Source organism: Scyliorhinus canicula, chromosome 9, assembly GCF_902713615.1.
Source record: "Scyliorhinus canicula chromosome 9, sScyCan1.1, whole genome shotgun sequence".
NCBI lineage: Eukaryota > Metazoa > Chordata > Chondrichthyes > Carcharhiniformes > Scyliorhinidae > Scyliorhinus > Scyliorhinus canicula.
Genome location: NC_052154.1, coordinates 60,236,219 through 60,254,445, shown reverse-complemented (window position 1 = coordinate 60,254,445; position 18,227 = coordinate 60,236,219). Strand labels below are relative to the sequence as shown.

At 42.4% G+C, this 18,227-nt stretch overlaps 1 protein-coding gene across 1 annotated transcript in view; it reads right to left on the bottom strand.

The window, feature by feature from the left end:
• Window positions 1-18,227, bottom strand: part of slc6a2 (solute carrier family 6 member 2) — a 200,712-nt gene that overhangs the window by 39,174 nt on the left and 143,311 nt on the right. Inside the window, exons 6-8 of the mRNA XM_038806745.1 lie at window positions 15,960-16,063; window positions 9,623-9,747; window positions 3,476-3,588 (exon numbers count right to left, since the gene is read on the bottom strand). Of these exons, the coding sequence (XP_038662673.1) occupies window positions 3,476-3,588; window positions 9,623-9,747; window positions 15,960-16,063 (342 nt within the window). The remainder of the gene's footprint in view (window positions 1-3,475; window positions 3,589-9,622; window positions 9,748-15,959; window positions 16,064-18,227) is intronic.

Genomic DNA, 18,227 nt, shown 5'->3' with positions numbered 1-18,227 from the left:
TGCACTTAATGAGACAGTTACATTTTAGAATTTGATTTAATTCTTACCCATTAAATTTGGAGTACAATCTAAACCAAGGTTTTTCAAACTGTGAGTCATGACCCACAGGTGGGTCCCTGGCAGGTGTCGGGAGGGTCATGGAAGATCGGATACGGTGTTCTCGCAGTTGTCCCGATCGTAGGAGAAGTGCCCAATGACCGCTAATGGCATTTAAATTGAGAATGGTGGCCGCTGCCAGCTCTTAAATGAGAATGAATTGAGGCTGTGTGCAATATTCTAACCATAAGCGTCAGCAGTGAACAGGTCACGGGTCCTGCACGTACACTCACGTGCATTTGGCATTAAATCACGGAAGAGAGCTTCTTCCATTTTTCGCTGTTTCTTGGCAAGGCAAGAGGGCTGTGAAGATGAATTATTTTGTTACAAGGAAGAGACAGGCAGGGACACAAATAGGCAGTGTACCAACTAGCCAGGATCTCCCATCTGAATCTGCTGGAGAGAGCTTACCAGGAGAATCTATGGCAGGACTGAGCATTGTAAGTATTAGCCTGTACAGGACTCCAGGGTCTCTGAATAATAGCCTCCAAAGAAGAAATTTAACTGGGGAAGAAAGCAGTATAAAGGTGATGGTTTTGTCAATTGTGCCAATGCAAATAAGGATGCAAAGCCCATGTGTGTTATATTCAGGGAAGTACTGCCAAATGAGAAGAAAAGTCTCAGATTTTGAAAGAGAAGTGGTGGCTGAAAAAATCTTTTTGAAGTTGAGACTTCAGGGTTAGTTATTAACTTACAGCTGACTCCAAATGCAAAGACTATCTTACCTGCGACAGCACATTAAAAACACGCCAAAAGTCCATGAGGCTGTCAGAATTCTGGAGTAGCATCTCCCAAGAGTATCCAGTGCTGAGTAAAACAAATCTTTTGTTGCTATTGTCCTTAACAGCGACCTACATGTGCAAGATTGGATTTTCCATTCTCACAAAGATAAAGATGGCATAAAGGAACTGGCTGAACTCTTTCAGCTGATGGGAGCATTGCCCTCTCCTCCTTTGGACCTGATTAGAGGGAGATCAAAAAGACCAAGCAGGTTCCCCTTTCACATTAAAGGTATGCGAACATGGAGTGTGTCGCAAAGGTCAGCTGGCATGGGTCACAAAGGTGGGCCAACGTGGGTCCAGAAAGTCAATTGGTTGTGGGTCCCGGGAAGAAATGTTTGAAAAACACTTATCTAAACATCTAAAACATCAAACAGACGATGTTGTGGGTAACCTTCTGAGTTTGGTATTGAATTACATTGTTGGAGCAATAAAGGGTATGATCTATTAGTATTTGATCCTGATACCGGGTGACAAAGGTAGTTCTGTTCTTTGGCGCTAACATCTTCATCTGGATAAGCACCTAAAATATAAATGAGAAGAAACCAAGTTCATACCTTTCTATATGAACCTTAGCTGGAGTGGCAACAGAGTTGCTCAAGAGTTCTTTATGGGCTTAAGTTAGCAGAAGTGAATAATAAATTGCTTGGGGGCATAGTCCTTTAACTCTGCTAACACCCAAGTATGACATTGGATGAATTTTGCTGTGATACTTTAATGAGGAATAAGGGAATAGAGGGCTATGATGGTAAATTTAAATGAGGAAAGATGGGAAGATCAACTGGAGCATAAATGCTGGTATGTTTCTGTGCCATATATCCTATGTAACCTTATTTAAGAAAGAAGAAATTTCAGAGAAAACATATTCTGTAGGTTGAAAATCATAAGTGGAATGTTTAGTGTAAATAGCTCATTTGACAACTGGACCACTACCACAGAACCAAAAAGACTAAATTGTAAAATTTAACAAGTCTCAATCAAGATCTGAGATTGGAAATGGTCAATATGTGACCATAAGATGTCGGAGCAGAAGGAGGCCATTCGGTTCATTGAGTCAGGTCCGCCATTCAATGAGATCATGACTGATCTGAAGTTATAATTCTCAACTCCACTTTCCTGCCTTATCCCCATTACCCTTGATTCTTTTACTGATTAAATGATGATGTGGAGATGCCGGCGTTGGACTGGGGTGAGCACAGTAAGAAGTCTTACAGCACCAGGTTAAAGTCCAACAGTTAGACTTTAACCTGGTGATTAACTGATGACTGATTTACTGATTATGCTAAGTTCACCGTCCAAAAAGCAATTGTTCAAGGTGTAGTTCTAGGATCTCTGCTACTTTCCCAGTTACAATGCTGCATAATTTTAATTAATCTCAAACCTAAATTGATGTTGGTCATGCAATGAATTATTCCAGGTTCTAGTTAATCAGCTTCATAAATATGTAATTAAAATGGCATATATAGTGGGATATATAGGGGTTAAAGTGATTCAGTGATATACGAAGTATATAATTGTTGAACACCCGAGTAATATTACCAAGAAAGGCAATTAGTCATGGATGATGAATGTAGCTACAATTCATATCCAGCGAGCAGATTACTTTATCTTTTATGACATGGAAAAGCTTTGATTTTTTTTATCTCAGAGATGAAATAGTTTGGGCAGTCATTGGATAAAAATGGATTTCACATGGTCCATGGCTGAAGTTGATAAAGGAGTTGTCACTGCTTTGTTTAATTTCTTATGTTTTCTGACTATGACTGCAATTTGTGCACCTGCACGTGAAGAACTATCACTTTGTCACATACTGATGTGAAACCTTCAAAATATTAGAAGTTTGGGGAGTTTTAACTGGAGCAGATGTTTTTCTGACTTTGCAGTCATGTCATCATGATAGTTAGACAGTAGGTATTACAGATTGGAAATCTGGTATGCAATTTACCTCTTAGACAGGTTTTAATGTCACTTAAAGTGAACACCATGACCTAGAGAAGCTGAAATATATTGCTGTAGTTCACAGCAGCCATCTGACAGTCATGAGATGAACAAATTATCACTAGAGAATCATATATTTTTGATTCCAACAGCATTTTATCACTAAACATTCAAATTGTACTCAGTTGCTTTCAAGAGAAGTGTTGTATTTGCGTGGAATGTAAACATGGGCACAGACTAGTTGGAGTGAATGGTCCATTTCTTGCTGTACATTCCAAGGAGTGCCTGACAATGAGGGACACTCCAGCAAGGCCATTGGAAAACCGTGGGCAGCCTTCAGGAGGCAGTGGGACTCCCATTTACTCCATGAGCCACCACTAAGTTCCGTTGGGCTCAATGATAATTGGTGTCAATTGGCTCATTAACAAGATTAATTGGCATCCCAGTGCACGCGGGCTAGTTTCTTATATTGGCCCCTTCCCACCTTTAGTTTAACCACGGGAGGTTTCCCTCGCCTCCAGGGATATGAGTTGTGGTCCATCCTGCGATTAAATGGGCACAACCGCCATGTTTCCTGCCATGATGGGCTACATTAACTCCCAACCTATATTAATAAGGTTTAGGATGATGAAGAACAACAGATAAGGTTGTATTTTACTTACCGAGCTGTCAATTCCCAATGTCAGCAGCATTATGAAGAACATAATTGCCCAAAATGTTGACCCTGGAAGGGTCGAGATTGCTTCAGGATAGATAACAAACACTAAGCCTGGACCTGAAAACAGAATAGCGCACGATGAATTAATCGTTAAATTTGTACTGAGATAAAAATGAGTCATCTATAAACGACAAAAATGCCACATAATTGTCAAATAGAGCAGACAAATAATGCTAGGATTTACGCTTTAGTGGCCTTATAAGCGAGAAGTTCCTGTATGCAAATGCAGACAATTCGAAGGATTGAAGATAGCACAGCTCTCTGACTAGTCTGGAACTACATCATCTGGTTTCTGAGTGGGCTGTCTGGAAATACCTCAAACAGAAGCTGGACAGCAACTTGCTTTGTTTTAAAAATAGAAATCTAGTTTCCCCCAACCTGCTACCAATTTGTAAACAGTAGTTATTAAGGTGACTAAGGTTTTCAATTCATTTTCATCAATCTCAAAACAAACATCAAAACCTGACCCACAACTCCACCTTCATCCCGCTCCCTATCCTGGTTGCTGTCCAGGTTTGGACTTGCTGAAAGGTGGCAACCCCAACTGAAGTTCAAAATGAGAAACCACGGTATATTTTAGAAGAGCAAAGATAGACAAGGGATGTTCTGATGCACAATCATAAAAGAACAGAAAGTCTGTTCTTAAAAAAACTTTCAATATTGTTCCTGATGTTTTTGAACAAGTGTCCCAATCTCATATTTCTGTTGCCCACACCATCACCTCAGATGTCCCCCAAAGATTCATCCTTCGGCAACTGCTCTTCCTTCGTGACTCGGCAAAATCATCTGGAGATATGGGGCCAGTCTTCACATGTACACTCTTATCTAAACCAATGGTACCACTTCTCTCAGCTCCTCAACTGTATTTGTGATGTCATGATACTGCTTCTCCAACATTCCGTCTTGGATGAGCTACAATTTCTCCCAGTTGAACATTGGGAACACTAAAACCCTGACCTTCAGCTTCATGGTCACCACATGCATCCCTTTCCCAAGCCACCATCTCATGCTGAACTAGATGATTCGCAACCACAGTAGTCTGTTCAACCTTGAACTGTATTTCTAACTCCACATCTTCAAAATAGACTACGTACTTCCATCTCTGTACTGGTTCTGTCGATGCCTCAGCCCAGCTGTTGCTGACTAAGTTTCTGGATACATGCAGACCCAATTATTCCAATGCTTTTGTCTTTGGCCTTCCCCCTCTGTGACTATCAGCTTATCCAAAATACTGGTGTCCATATCCTGTCCAACACCAATTCCATTCCTCTGACTCTGATCTCTTCTGTACCCCCACACCTTTCACTCCATTACCGAATTTGTCTTTGGCTTCCTTGACCCATGCTTTGAAGTTCTTTCCCTAAACCCCTCCCACTCAACATTTTTAAGATTTTCCTGAAAAACTAATCTCAGGGAGGGATAAATAGGCGGGTAGTGTCGATGGGAGAGGAGCGGGCTTGTGCAGTATTGATTCTACGTTGATGTTTGCACATTTTTGCCTTTTTTGCTTTCTTTTTGCTGTTGTCTGTAACTGTTTACAATGCCGAAAAATACCTCAATAAAATTGTTTGTTAAAAAAACAAACTAATCTCAGATCAAGCTCTGATTCATCCATCTCAAATCTCCAAATTTGGCTCGCCAGTCATTGGCTCGCTGACTTTAGTGGGATTGGAAAATCCCATCGTCAGGAAGGGCTGGAAAATACTACCTATCGGGTTGATCAGAAGATGAGATTTTAACATAATTTACTTGGTCTGGCTAATCCCCATTATTTAAAAATCCAAACCGTATTCCTCAAATAAAGACATCAATAATGTTGAATGAAGCATGAATGCACATTTGACGGGTTAAGAGGGGCAAGGCTGAGTTTTGTTTCACTGAATTTACATCTTTTCGCTCAAAGTGAGAAAAAACAAAACAAGCTTCCAACAACAACTGCAGTAATAGATCTTATTTGGTCAAAACTCGGAGAAAGTATTGACATGTAATATGAAGGAGAGGATGGTTAATGTAATGGTCTCATGGCTGGATTTGCAACTCCTGATGAACAAATTGCTCCTATTTACACAGTAAACCTGTGACCCAAGGGCTTGGGCTAACTTAATTATTTTCATCCATGAGCCTGGTAAATTATATTTGACGTGAACACTAACTTTTGGGGAAACTGATGAAGAATTTAAAATAAATATCTCATCAACGCCCATATTGCATTGCATTAGTTAATTTTACCATTGAGAGGTCTGAGCATTTTATCTGGTCTTTTACCAATGTGAGGAGAGAGGATAGTTTTGGGAGTAAGGCTTCCACTAAGGAATCACACCAGACAAAAACATGGGTCACAGCATTAATGTTGTGCAGCAAGTTCCACTTAGAAAGGCTGAATTTTCATCCAAGAGACGGCTAGTGGGAGTCGGTAAATTTTGTGGCTCGACATGCCTGCCTTGGAAGAAAGTGCCGAAAAAGATTGGATTTTCATTCTGGGGGAGGGGAGGAGTATGGCAGGTGCATTGGAGATAGACCCGCAGCCACAGAAACAGTGTTGAGGAAGTCACAGGGGCTACTAGTGTGGAGGCAGACTGTTTAAAAGACCCATCTCATCGCTCTGGGGCTTTGTCTTAGTTGTAATGAAAGCAATAAAACCTCTCATACCCACCCCTACGCCTTTCACCCCCCTCCATACATACGCACACACACTTCTTATGGCCCCATCATGCCAACCTAAACCCCTCCATCCAACCATGGCCCCTTGAGCGCTCCATGCCAACGTATGCTGCCGTACCCAACCCCCAAGGCCCCTCATACCCTCCATGACAACTTATGCCTCTTTACCCATTTCTCATGGCCACTCATACCCCCATACCAACCAATGGCACTTCCATGCCCATTCATTCAGTATACACTCTTCATAGAACCAATCCTATAATAGCAATGTTATGTGGGAGGGTGAATTGTGACGAGGATGCAGGAAACCTACAGCAAGATCTGGACAGGTTGGGTGAGTGGGCAAACCAATGGCAGATGCAGTATAATTTGGATAAGTGTGAGGTTATTCAATTTGGAAGTAAAAACAGGAAGGGAGATTACTACCTGAATGATTGTAAATTGGGAGCGGGGAGTGTGCAGTGGGACCTGGGTGTCCTTGTGCACCATTTGCTGAAGGTGAGCATTCAGGTGCAGCAGGCGGTAAAGAAGGTTAATGGTCTGTTGGCCTTCATTGCGAGAGGTTTTGAGTATAGAAGCAGAGTTGTGTTGCTGCAATTATACAGGGCCTTGGTGAGGCCACACCTGGAGTATTGTGTGCAGTTTTGGTCTCCTTCTCTGAGGAAGGATGTTCTTGCTCTCGAGGAAGTGCAGCGAATGTTTACCAGACTGATTCCAGGGATGGCGGGACTGTCATATGAGGAGAGATTGACTAGGTTGGGATTGTTCTCGCTGGAGTTCAGAAGAACGAGGGGGGATCTCATAGAGACTTATAAAATTCTATCAGGACTCGACAGGGTAGATGCAGGGAAGATGTTACCAATGATGGGTGTGTCCAGAACCAGGGGTCACAGCCTGAAGATTCAGGGTAAACCATTTTGGTCAGAGATTAGGAGACATTTCTTCACACAGAGTGGTGAGCCTGTGGAATTCATTACCACATGAAGTAGTTGATGCTAAACATTAAATATATTCAAGAGGCGGCTGGATATAGCACTTGGGGAGAATGGGATCAAAGGCTATAGTGAGAAAGCAGGATTAGGCTATTGAGTTGGATGATTGTGATGAATGGCACAGAAGGCTCGAAGGGCCAAAAGGCCTCCTCTTGCTCCTATCTTCTATGTATCTATGTGTGAAAAAGCTATAAAAAGTTATGAATTCATAACTTTATTTTATAAAACTGCTTGTTTGCAGCAGTATAAAAATACCATTAAATTAGACATTTAAAATATTGATAGCAGAAACTGCCAGCACTTGACACCTCTTTATTTGTACAAGTATAAAATGAGAAATAGATCTATGAGAAAAAGCTGTGAATTGAGCAATGTTTTTCCTTGGGCGAAGCTGTTTCACCAGACTAATGTCTGGGCTCTCAGCCAAGGATGCATAATGAGGCTTGCCTGTTCTTGTAATGGAGCCAACCAGTTCAGGAGTGCAGACTTATGGTCCACATACTTATCCCACCTTGATATCCACACACTTATCCCACCTTGACAATAAACTAATAGGACCAGGGGGAATTGGGTCCGGTCAATCACTTTTGATGGTCCCTGGAATCACCACAACCTCATGAAAATCAACCCATAGTCTCAATGGGAATACAAGGGGGTGCATTTCCACAGTGTTCATGTCATTTTCTTTGGGGTTTTGCTGCTCCTCCACTCCATTTACAGTGGACTTTGCACACAATAAGGTTTTACTTTCAAATTTCCAGTACTCATGGCTTTCCATGAGTGATTGATCCATATTCAGCTGTCCGCTCATCTGTGATGTGCAGTAGAACTTCATTCCAAACCATCTGTGCGCTATATTAAAAATCTGATGTATTTGCACTCCACTAACCACAAACCCTGCTTCCCTTTGTCATGATTTGTGGCCACACATTTAAGTCAGGTTTCTCAGTTTCATTACGCCCCATTTCTCCTTCAACTGTCTTGTGTCAACGTTCGCTGTCACAATTTGTTGATGATGCAATCAAATCATTTAAAATACACGTTCAATTTGTTTTTCCATCATTCCAGTTCAAATCAAAGTTTTAAGAAAAATCCAAGTAGAAAACATTTCCCAATACTATGATAACATCTGTTTGTTATTCAAAATAATTTGGAAAAAGGCTGCAAGACAAATCTGAAAAGGATAATAACTGACTGGAGGAAGTTTTCACCCCCATTTTCAGGTACAAGGTGGTAGCAGGTTGAAAATGGGCACCACTTAACACCTCATCCTCAACCCATGCGATTTTGAAGTGAGCTGGAAACCAGGCAAGTGACACGCCCATCTGGAAGGTGGCGGAAGGCTACTTAAATATGAAAATCGTGGTCCTACACCTTTTTCAGATTTTCAGGTATGAATGGCTGGAGTGTGCATGAATCAAATATTGGAATGAAACTCAAAAGCATTTGAATGCAAGTTAGTCTTGACCTGTGGTAACAGCACTTATAATGGCGTTTAGTGCAGCTTCGGATAGCTGGGTTGTGATTTTTAAATTATTAACTTCTAAGATTTACCACATCCCTAAAGCACAAAATTACTGTTCTGAAAATATCCTGCAAGAGCAAGGAAATTTTGAGGAAGTAGATATTTTTTCATCTTTCCAAAAAGAGTTATCCCTTTCCACAGCTGCATCCACTCCCATTTTGCAGTGAGCCTTGTGTAACGTTACAGAGTAGCAAACATGCACTTTCTATTTCAAGGGCTGCATTTTTACACTGTTTTTCCTGAAAGCTAATGTTGACTTTGGGACCCTATCCCATTGGATTAAATCACTTGACGTAAATGACTTGCCTAAAATACACCGTTCATGTTCATGGCTTTCCCTCTTACGATGTTTTTTTTTTACATGCTTTGATGAAAATGTCATTATTTGAACATACGCCATAAATTGCATTCCACCTTTTAATGCAACTTCAAGAAAATAAATCTCTATTCTGAGCCTCAGAACCACTCATGTCTTTTCAATGGCCTCTGGTCTGACAATAGGACATTAAATTAAAATTGAAACGAAAACCGAAAACGCTGCAAATGCTCAGCTGGTCTGGCAGCATCTGTGGAAAGAGAAACAGGGTTAATGTGCAGGATTTTCTGGCCCTTCCTGCCGGCTGGGTCTCCCGGTCCTGCTGAAGGCCAAGCCCCTATGAAAATGGCCACTGACTCAGGCGGCATCAGAGGATCCTTCTGGTGGTCAATGGGAAACCCACTGCTGGGGGTTGTGGGGGGAAGGGGGGGGGGTAGGGTTGGAATCTCGCCAATGATATAGGACTGGGCATCTCACCAGAACTGGTTCCGCTGTGCATTTCCAGCTTTTTCCATTTTTATTGCAGATTTTTGGCATTCACAGTATTCTTGCTTTTGAGGCTGAGAATGTACATTTGAGTCTGTTCAAGGTGCTTACCATCTGTTGCCACTTCTGAAATATCAACTCCATGCTTGAATGCCATATAGCCCAACACAGAGAAAATTGCAAATCCCGAGAAGAAGCTTGTGACACAGTTGATGGAGCTGGTAAGAATTGCATCGCTGCACAGCAAAAGAGAAAGTACATTTTAGTATAAAACTCCATGGATTTTTCAGATACTCGTCCACCATCCCCCCGCTCCTAAAAATAAAATTACAGACTCAATCTTATTTAGTTTGAATGATCAAATGCGTATTTTTTTCATAATCATGTAGTAGACGGGCTAATAGGTAACCAGAAAGTCGAGAAGTGTATCCCACTCCACCTACAATATATTGCAACCCTTAGGTGTGACTATACTCCTCTTGTCAATGTATCCCATTGTCGATCCTTTTGATCATAGAATTTACAGTGCAGAAGGAGGCCACTCGGCCCATCGAGTCTGCACCGACTCTCCGAAAGAGCACCCTATGCAACCTCACACCTCCACCCTATCCCCATAACCCAGTAACCCGACACAACACTAAGGGCAATTTTAGCATGACCAATCCACCTAACAGGCAAATTTTTGGACTGTGGGAGGAAACCGGAGCATCCAGAGGAAACCCACGCACACACGAGGAGAACGTGCAGACTCCGCACAGACAGTGAACCAAGCCGGGAATCGAACCTGGGACCCTAGAGCTGTGAAGCAAGTGTGCTAACCACCATGCTACCGCACTAAATCTATGTTTATAATGCTCAGATGTCTTGTGATCTTGTCAGGATGATCATTCACTCTCCTGTCAGTGGTGACACCACTTCACATAGGGTAAGACAGTTTCTATTACAGGATTGTGAACAGGAATTTATAAGGAAATATGAAAACAAGGACAGAATGGGGACTGGTCTACTAATCTCACCTGATGCAAACCCTTGGGGATCTGAATTTCAACTTAGCACCAAGTGCATCAAACTGGAGATGGAGATGAGCCATCTATTAGAGAAACTGACTGTTTTTTTCACCCCATTTCCATTGTGATCAACTGAAATGAAGATCAAGCAGTTTCTATCATGGGTGGCTATTTGGAATGCCAGGGTTAAGCCCGATTGCCAAGCTGAAAACGTATCCATGGTCTGGACATTACATATGCAAGTCGTGAGTCATCACCTGGGAAGATATCAAATTTGTCAAGTTATTGTATCATGGCCATCCTGTGAAACAAGTCACACCCATAATACATGTTCCTCCACTTTACAGAACCTTCATATGCCCCATAAGCTTTTACTTCTCATACCTCTGCTCATATTATCACTAATAATTTTGCTTCCATGTGGGAAAAGCCACAGGGAATCCACTAGTATTCAAAATATATTAACAATTGGCTTCTGTCAGTGTCGACTTCCTGTCAGCTGGTCCCAATATCAATTTCTCTGCTCATATCTCTTTGTTACATATTAGAAGTGCGGAGTAGGTCACACAGTCCATCTCAAAGAGCACTGAAAATTCCTGGATCAGGTTTTGTCAATGAAAAAAAAACATTTTACAAGTATAAAGTTTACGTATCGTACCAATTGCACCTGCAAGTGACATTATAATTAGTCTTTACAATGTTAACATTTCTGTCACATAATGTTAGCTGTGTAGAACCTCTCGTGCAATACTGAGGTCCTGAAAGTCTGCATGTCTCTCTACTACTGAGGCAAAGGATGGCAGCACAGGTGTGTCTAAGTTCTGAGGAAATGTATTGTAAAAATGTAAACTTAAATGTAAACATCTGTGACAGAATTACCCCTTGCTGCTTTCCAAAAGTGGCATTTAACCTCCCCACCCATCAATTCTGTATGTCATTTTTGTCGTTTGCCTGAATTATTGCACAGCAGAAAGCTACAGTTTTCATCCCATGGATTTTGATGCATTGGCATCTGCAATTCACAACTGCTCAAGACATGTTACCCATGTCTTCTCCCACTTGGAGAAAAACAAGCAGCCTCTGCCCTCTCCCGAACATTATCTGGGGGCAAGAATCTATTTTCACCATGTTACGTTAGCTTACTGGCTCTTATACATTATTGATGATGGCTGTATTTATAACAATTTATGGATTTATCTCCCTATCCCAAGAAAGCATTTCCACAATGGTGCTCTGAAGCGTTGATATTAATTTTTCCAACACCAAGGGAAGGAATGCTCAGACACTGAGCAGATAGTTAAGGCCTTGGCTGATGATGCCAAATCCAATCTTGCCTCCCCATCACAACGTAGCACTATAACCAGAGAAAGATCAGTGGCAGCTGGATTATAAATTTTGGTACCTTGTCAAGTGCTTGCTGATTGTCCAATTACGTGTGGCGGTGTTTTGGACATGTGGTACAATGTTGGTGAGAGCGGGAACTGGAATCAAGTTAGTCACTGTAACTGCATCGTAAACATTCATCCCCTTCTCATAATAAGCAAACATCTGACAACAAAATTGACCACACCACAGTTCCCCCTCCTTTCCTCATTTCACTGACCAAGGTATTACCCTCTCCTTCTTCACTGGACTAAGTATAAAATCAGGGCCTTCACAACAACCTTAACTCTGAGGTAAAACTAGTGCCTAAACATTCTAATTCTTCCCTGAACTAAATTGGAAATTGGGTCTGATGGAAAAGCAGAAGTGACAAGAAATCTAAGCTCCCTTTGCTCGAAGATAAAACAAATCTCGGCCCAACGGAGGTGAGGAGTCTTCTTTCAACTACCTTCAGCTCTGCCTCCAAAGTAATTATTTTGTCTTTGCAGCCACCATCTCCATTTTCTTCTCCATCCCCCCTCTCCTCAATTTACACCTCTTTCTCCTTGTCACTAACTCCATTCCTTCTTCCTCCCCTATCAACTTCCCCATCTCCCTTTCCATATCATTGCCCTGACTTTTTACCTTGTTCTCTTTCTATTCCATACTGTTTTCCCTCCTCTCCCTGCCACAGCCTCTTCACCATAGTCTGCAGCGGTTCAAGAAAGCAGCGCAGCATCAGCTTCTCAAGGAACAATTAAGGATGGGCAACAAATGCAGATGTTGTGAGTGACGCCCACAATAGGCGGGACCTAATCTTGCATGGTTAAATGAGTTTAAGAACACATTTAGCTGTGTTGACGCCAATCGAACAGCCACCCTACATCTATTGGCCTCGCCGAGGAGACCCCAGCTGAGTACCGTTCAGCACTGGCCCCCACAAATGGGGACCAGGTGGAACTGCACTTGTGGGGTCTCCCAGGTGACCAGAGGCCCTGATGTGGTCGGGCTCCGGGCAGGGTGGCACCCCAAGCACCTTGACACCACCCAAACACTTTAGAACTGCTAGTCTAATACCCTGACAGTGCCACCGGGCACCCTGGCAGTGACACCCAGGTGCCAATATGGCACAGCCAGGCTGGCAGGGGCACATCCAGGGTGCCAGGCTGGCAGTGCCACGGTGCGAGGCTGGCATTTTGCCTGTGCTGGAGATCGGGCCTGGGATACCCTGCCCATGGGAGGTGGGGTGCGGAGGCTCCCGAGTACCTCATTATAGGCAAGTTGGGGCTTGGGGGAGGGGGGTCCGAGAGATCCAGATGCCATTTAAAAATGACGTCAGGATCTCTTTGTGCGCTGAGGAGCTCCGCTCGACCCCGCTAATCACCCCCAGAACTGACTCAGATTATTTTTTGGATAGATTGTGCCCTTTATAATTCTTGAACTGAACGCAGCATTTTACACTGACATACCATACACAATGTCACAGGAGATCGAACACTTTATACAAAAACTACACTGTATAATCATCCTGCTGCCATGATACTATCCCATAGTGAAGTTACAGCACGGCTATGATTGGCAGGAGAGTGTCATTGCAGCATGACAAGTTTAAATAAACAGGACCTATTATGAACCCGACATCGAAATTTACATTCAAAACATAAAAATGAGGGCATGATGTGTAACTTTAAAAATCGTGACTTATTGGGACAGCACGGTGGCGCAGTGGATAGCACTGCTGCCTCACGTGCTGAGGTCCCAGGTTCGATCCCGGCTGTGGGTCACTGTCCGTGTGGAGTTTGCACATTCTCCCCATGTTTGCGTGGGTTTCGCCCCCACAAAGCAAAGATGTAGGTGGATTGGCCACGTTAAATTGCCCCCTAATTGGAAAAAATTAATTGGGTACTCTAAAAAAAAATTTTAAATCGTGACTTATTTACATCTGAATGTTCTGAGCACCTTGCCTTGTTTCAGCTGAAGCCAATACCAAAGTGTTCAATTTCCGGGTGGGGAAGGGGGAGGATTTCTCCTCATTGTTTGTTGTTTATATCAGCTCTTTAGGATTTCCTCAGTTATTCTATCAAAGTTACAGTGAACAAAGGGGAGAAATCCCAACAAAAAAAGCTAATAGCATTGGTTTTCACCCCAACCCAACACCTCACTTTGAAATGCTGTTGGAAGTCGTCAAGCATTTTTGAAATCACAAACAACTAGTTTTACAGAGAGTAGTGCAAGAAATGAAGGCAAGTGCGGCCTCGGTGGGGCCTCCCTCCCTGAGGCCAGAAAAAAGAACCCCGTTATTGGCACTGGAAACATCGCAAAACACCCCGCTGAAAGCACCCGCAACAGGACTCTGTTCTTATTCCGTTAAATCGCGCCCATTGGCGTTGGTCATCCCAATAATTTAGTTGGAAGAAATTTCTGCTCATCCAGCATTAGAAGCAGTGTGGGGACTTTGAGAGAATGGAGGAGACGAGAGAGTTGGGGGTGAGGTGAAATTGGATGGTGTCAGCATACATGTTAAAATGGTGATGTTGCTGAAGAGGAGCATGAGGATGCGAAACAGAGGATGCGAAACAGAGGGGCTCAAGGGTAGATACCCAGGGGAAACCACAATTAAAGGTGCAGGATTGTCAGTATTGGGGTAAATCAGATGATGCGCAGTTCACCTGGAACAGCAGTGCTACTTTGATGTAAAGGAAACTTGTTCATTTCATGTTATCGTATGATGGAATCCTGCAATAAAGATTCATATCATCTGTTGGTTTAGATGTGCATTTTACTATAATGTCATTGAGGCAAATTAGAGATATAACTCTGGTATTCAGCAAATAGAAGAAGTAGCTGCCAAAAAACACATTACATGAAAGGTGTTTTTTCAGGGCAGCACGGTAGCACAGTGGTTAGCACAGTTGCTTCACAGCTCCAGGGTCCCAGGTTCGATTCCCGCCTTGGGTCACTGTCTGTGCTGAGTTTGCACGTTCTCCCCGTATCTGTGTGAGTTTCCTCCAGGTGCTCCGGTTTCCTCCCACAGTTCAAAGATGTGCAGGTAGTTGGATTGGCCATGATAAGTTGCCTTTGGTGTCCAAAAAAAAGGTTAGGTAGGGTTACTGGGATAGGGTGGAAGTGTGGGCTTAAGTGGGGTGCTCTTTCCAAGGGCCAGTGCAGACCCGACAGGCTGAATGGCCTCCTCCTGCACTGTAAATTCTATGAGCCTATGAAATTTTGAACAAAAAAAGCAAGGCTGAAATATTTGCACATTGGAGGCATTTAGGTTTAGACCTAAAACTATTAGCATGATGCTTTCATTGTTAAGTGAACTAGAATGTCCCAAAACAGTCACCACAACAAATACTGTGACTATCCCTCAAGGATTACGAGCAAACCAATTTTGGAAGGTGGGGAGAGATGGTATCTGGTACTTGTTAATATGCCCACACACATGAATATATATGAACAGATGCAAATATACTGAAGGAGGAATTAAAGCTGACCTGCAAAAGTTGTTTCCATATTGGCCATGCTATATTGGCCATCCATTGGCATAGATTGGCAAAGCTAAAAAAATGCCCCTTAGTGTCTAAACATTTGCCAGTTAAATGGAGTTATAGGGTTATTGGGATTGAAAGTGGGCCGAGGTAGGATGCTCATTCAGAGGGTCGGTGCAGCTTTGATGGGCCAAATGCACTGTAGGGATTCTATGGAAACACACACACAAATCCTTACCAATATTCCACTGTGTTTTCTACACAGATATAATGATTTATTTGTTTTTATTTTGAGTTTCGCAAACTTCACCAGAGGAATTTCATAATTCTTCAAAATGAATAATGTGCATGATCTAACAATTGAGTAATTAAAGTGAAAAGACAAACAAACTTTGGACATACCAGCATGCGTCCATAAATTGGTATTCATTAGGTTTTCAACTCCCGACTGTGCGGCTTGTGTGTTTTAAATTCAGATTGGCAAGTAAAAATAATAGTGCATATAACATGGCGAAACTGGAAACTTCACCCACGGAGCAAGAAATTGTTGTGACCAACAGTTATTTTTTGCACAAATTTTGGGAGTCTTACCGATAGCAGTTGTTATCAAATTTGTTATAACTGGCAAATGCAATTATAACTCCAAAACCAGCACCGAGGGAATAAAAGATCTGAGTTGCTGCATCAATCCAGACCTACAAAAAAAGGGAAAATACACTCGTCACTTAACAAGCACGGAAAATCTTTCACAAGATAACCACACACAAAGAAACTGTACATTGTTCCGGGATTTTAAATCTTTTCCTGTCAATCTTTTAAAACATCGTTTCAGAACGAGTCCCCTAGTTGTCAATGTTCACACCTTTCCACCAGTGTCATTACGTTTGCAGAGATGAGAAGATTTCATTGCTGATAAACATCGCCAATTGCTTCAGTTCGGTTGAAAGTTAAACGTGTAAAACAATTACTTGTATTTAATAAGGTAAAATGACTCAGGGGACAAACGATGATGCAGTGAATTAGAAAGTGCCCTTCGCATCAGGATATGCATTTAATTTCCTCCTCACTTGCTTCCACCCCAGTTTCCTGTCTGAAGATTATAAGGGCCCTATAGAAAAAAATAGTTTGAGATGGTGGAAAGCCGGTTAATTTAGGAACTGAGAAAGTGTCAGATTGCTACTGTAGAGGGTGCTGTTCTGTCATGGGGGCTGAGACATATTCTTAGGGTATAATCTTAATTTTGAATCTGGCTGTGGTATAAATGATGGCACTGCACGATATGTAACCAGTGTTATTCCCCCTCACCTTGAGGAGTGCTCAAAAGAAAGATGAGAAGAAAAGATGCCAGGCATTTTCCAAAAATAAACTATTATTTAAGAGCTGTGAGAGAACAAAGTGTTAGGATGGGTGACCGAGGGTGCGCTCAAAGAGGTAAGCTTTGAGGAGGCTTTTTGAAGAGGGAAGCAAAGTGAAGGGGTTTAAGGAGAAAGAGTTCTAGAATGTGAGCAAATGTTTAGATGTATAGAGGCTCTATAACAAAAGGCGAAGTAGAAGGAGGGGAGCTGAAAAGAGGACAAACTTTAGGAAAGCAGAGAGCGCATACAGGCTGACAGAGGAAGCAAGGAGGTGCGAAGCCATCAATGCGTGAATAAACAAAGATGAAGATTTGGGATTTGATGCATTTGGATGCATGGAACCAATGGAGGTTGGTGAGGAAGACCAATTTCTAATTGACTGCGTCATCGTTTATCCACTGACTCATTTTACCTTATTAAATATAAGTAATTGTTTTGCACATTGACAGTATTCAATTTAACTTTCAACCGAACTGAAGCAATTGGCAATGGAATCTTCTCATCTCTGCAAACGTAATGGCACTGTGGAAAGGTGTGAACATTGACAACTAGGGGAATAGTTCTAAAAATGATGTTTTAAAAAGTGAGTGGAACTTAATGCTGAGTAGGATACAGGGTTCTGGACAAGTCTGAATTTACACAGTGTGGAGTTAGCAAAATTGATGTTGAGTTTAGAGGTGGAGAAAGGTCAGGGTGAGGTAAGGATGGAAGCAGGCAGATTTGCACAAATTAAATTGAACAGGCGTGGTATTGAATGGGACAAAAGAATCAAAGTTGAGCTGAGGATCAAAAGCAGAACACTGAATGAGCACCAGAGGAGGATGCTGGCTCATCCTGGGGGTCTAACAAACATTCAGCAAAGATCAATCCTGGTTGCGCATTGGAGGGTGCAAGCCGTCAAAATATGGCTGGATGTCATCAATCTCAATTCCAACAGTATTTTTGAGGTTAGTGAGATTATGAAAACAATTAATTAGACAGGATTTTCTGGCCCTTCTGGCCAGCAGGGTCTTTCATTACCGCCGAAGCCGACACCCTTTCCCAGCAGTGGCATTGCCGAGTCACGCAAATTGCCATCGACTTTAGCGGGACCTGAAGATCCAGCTGACAGCCAATGGCAGACTGCCTCCACTGCGGGGAAAGTACTCACAGGGGGCGACGAAGGAAAATAAATAGGAAAAGCAGGAGCAGAGAAATATGTCACATGCAAAATGATGCTTAAAACACACACACTATTTTTCATTTTAAATTTGAAAAAGCTGGAGAGAAAGTGCCTCCAGTTTGGCGCAGCCTCTCCCTCGCTTACCTTCCTGCTGCTGCTTTCAAGCTGGAAGGCCTCTGATTGGCCCTCCAGCTTCAACAACCTACTCATGGAGCTTAATTGGCCATTTTGGGGAAAATCACAATGGGGGACTGCTTCCCAAATGGTGCAGACGTCTGTCCCTCATTTGAGCCCGAATGTGAGATTCAGAAGCCGTGCAGTGAATACTCATGCCCATTTTTC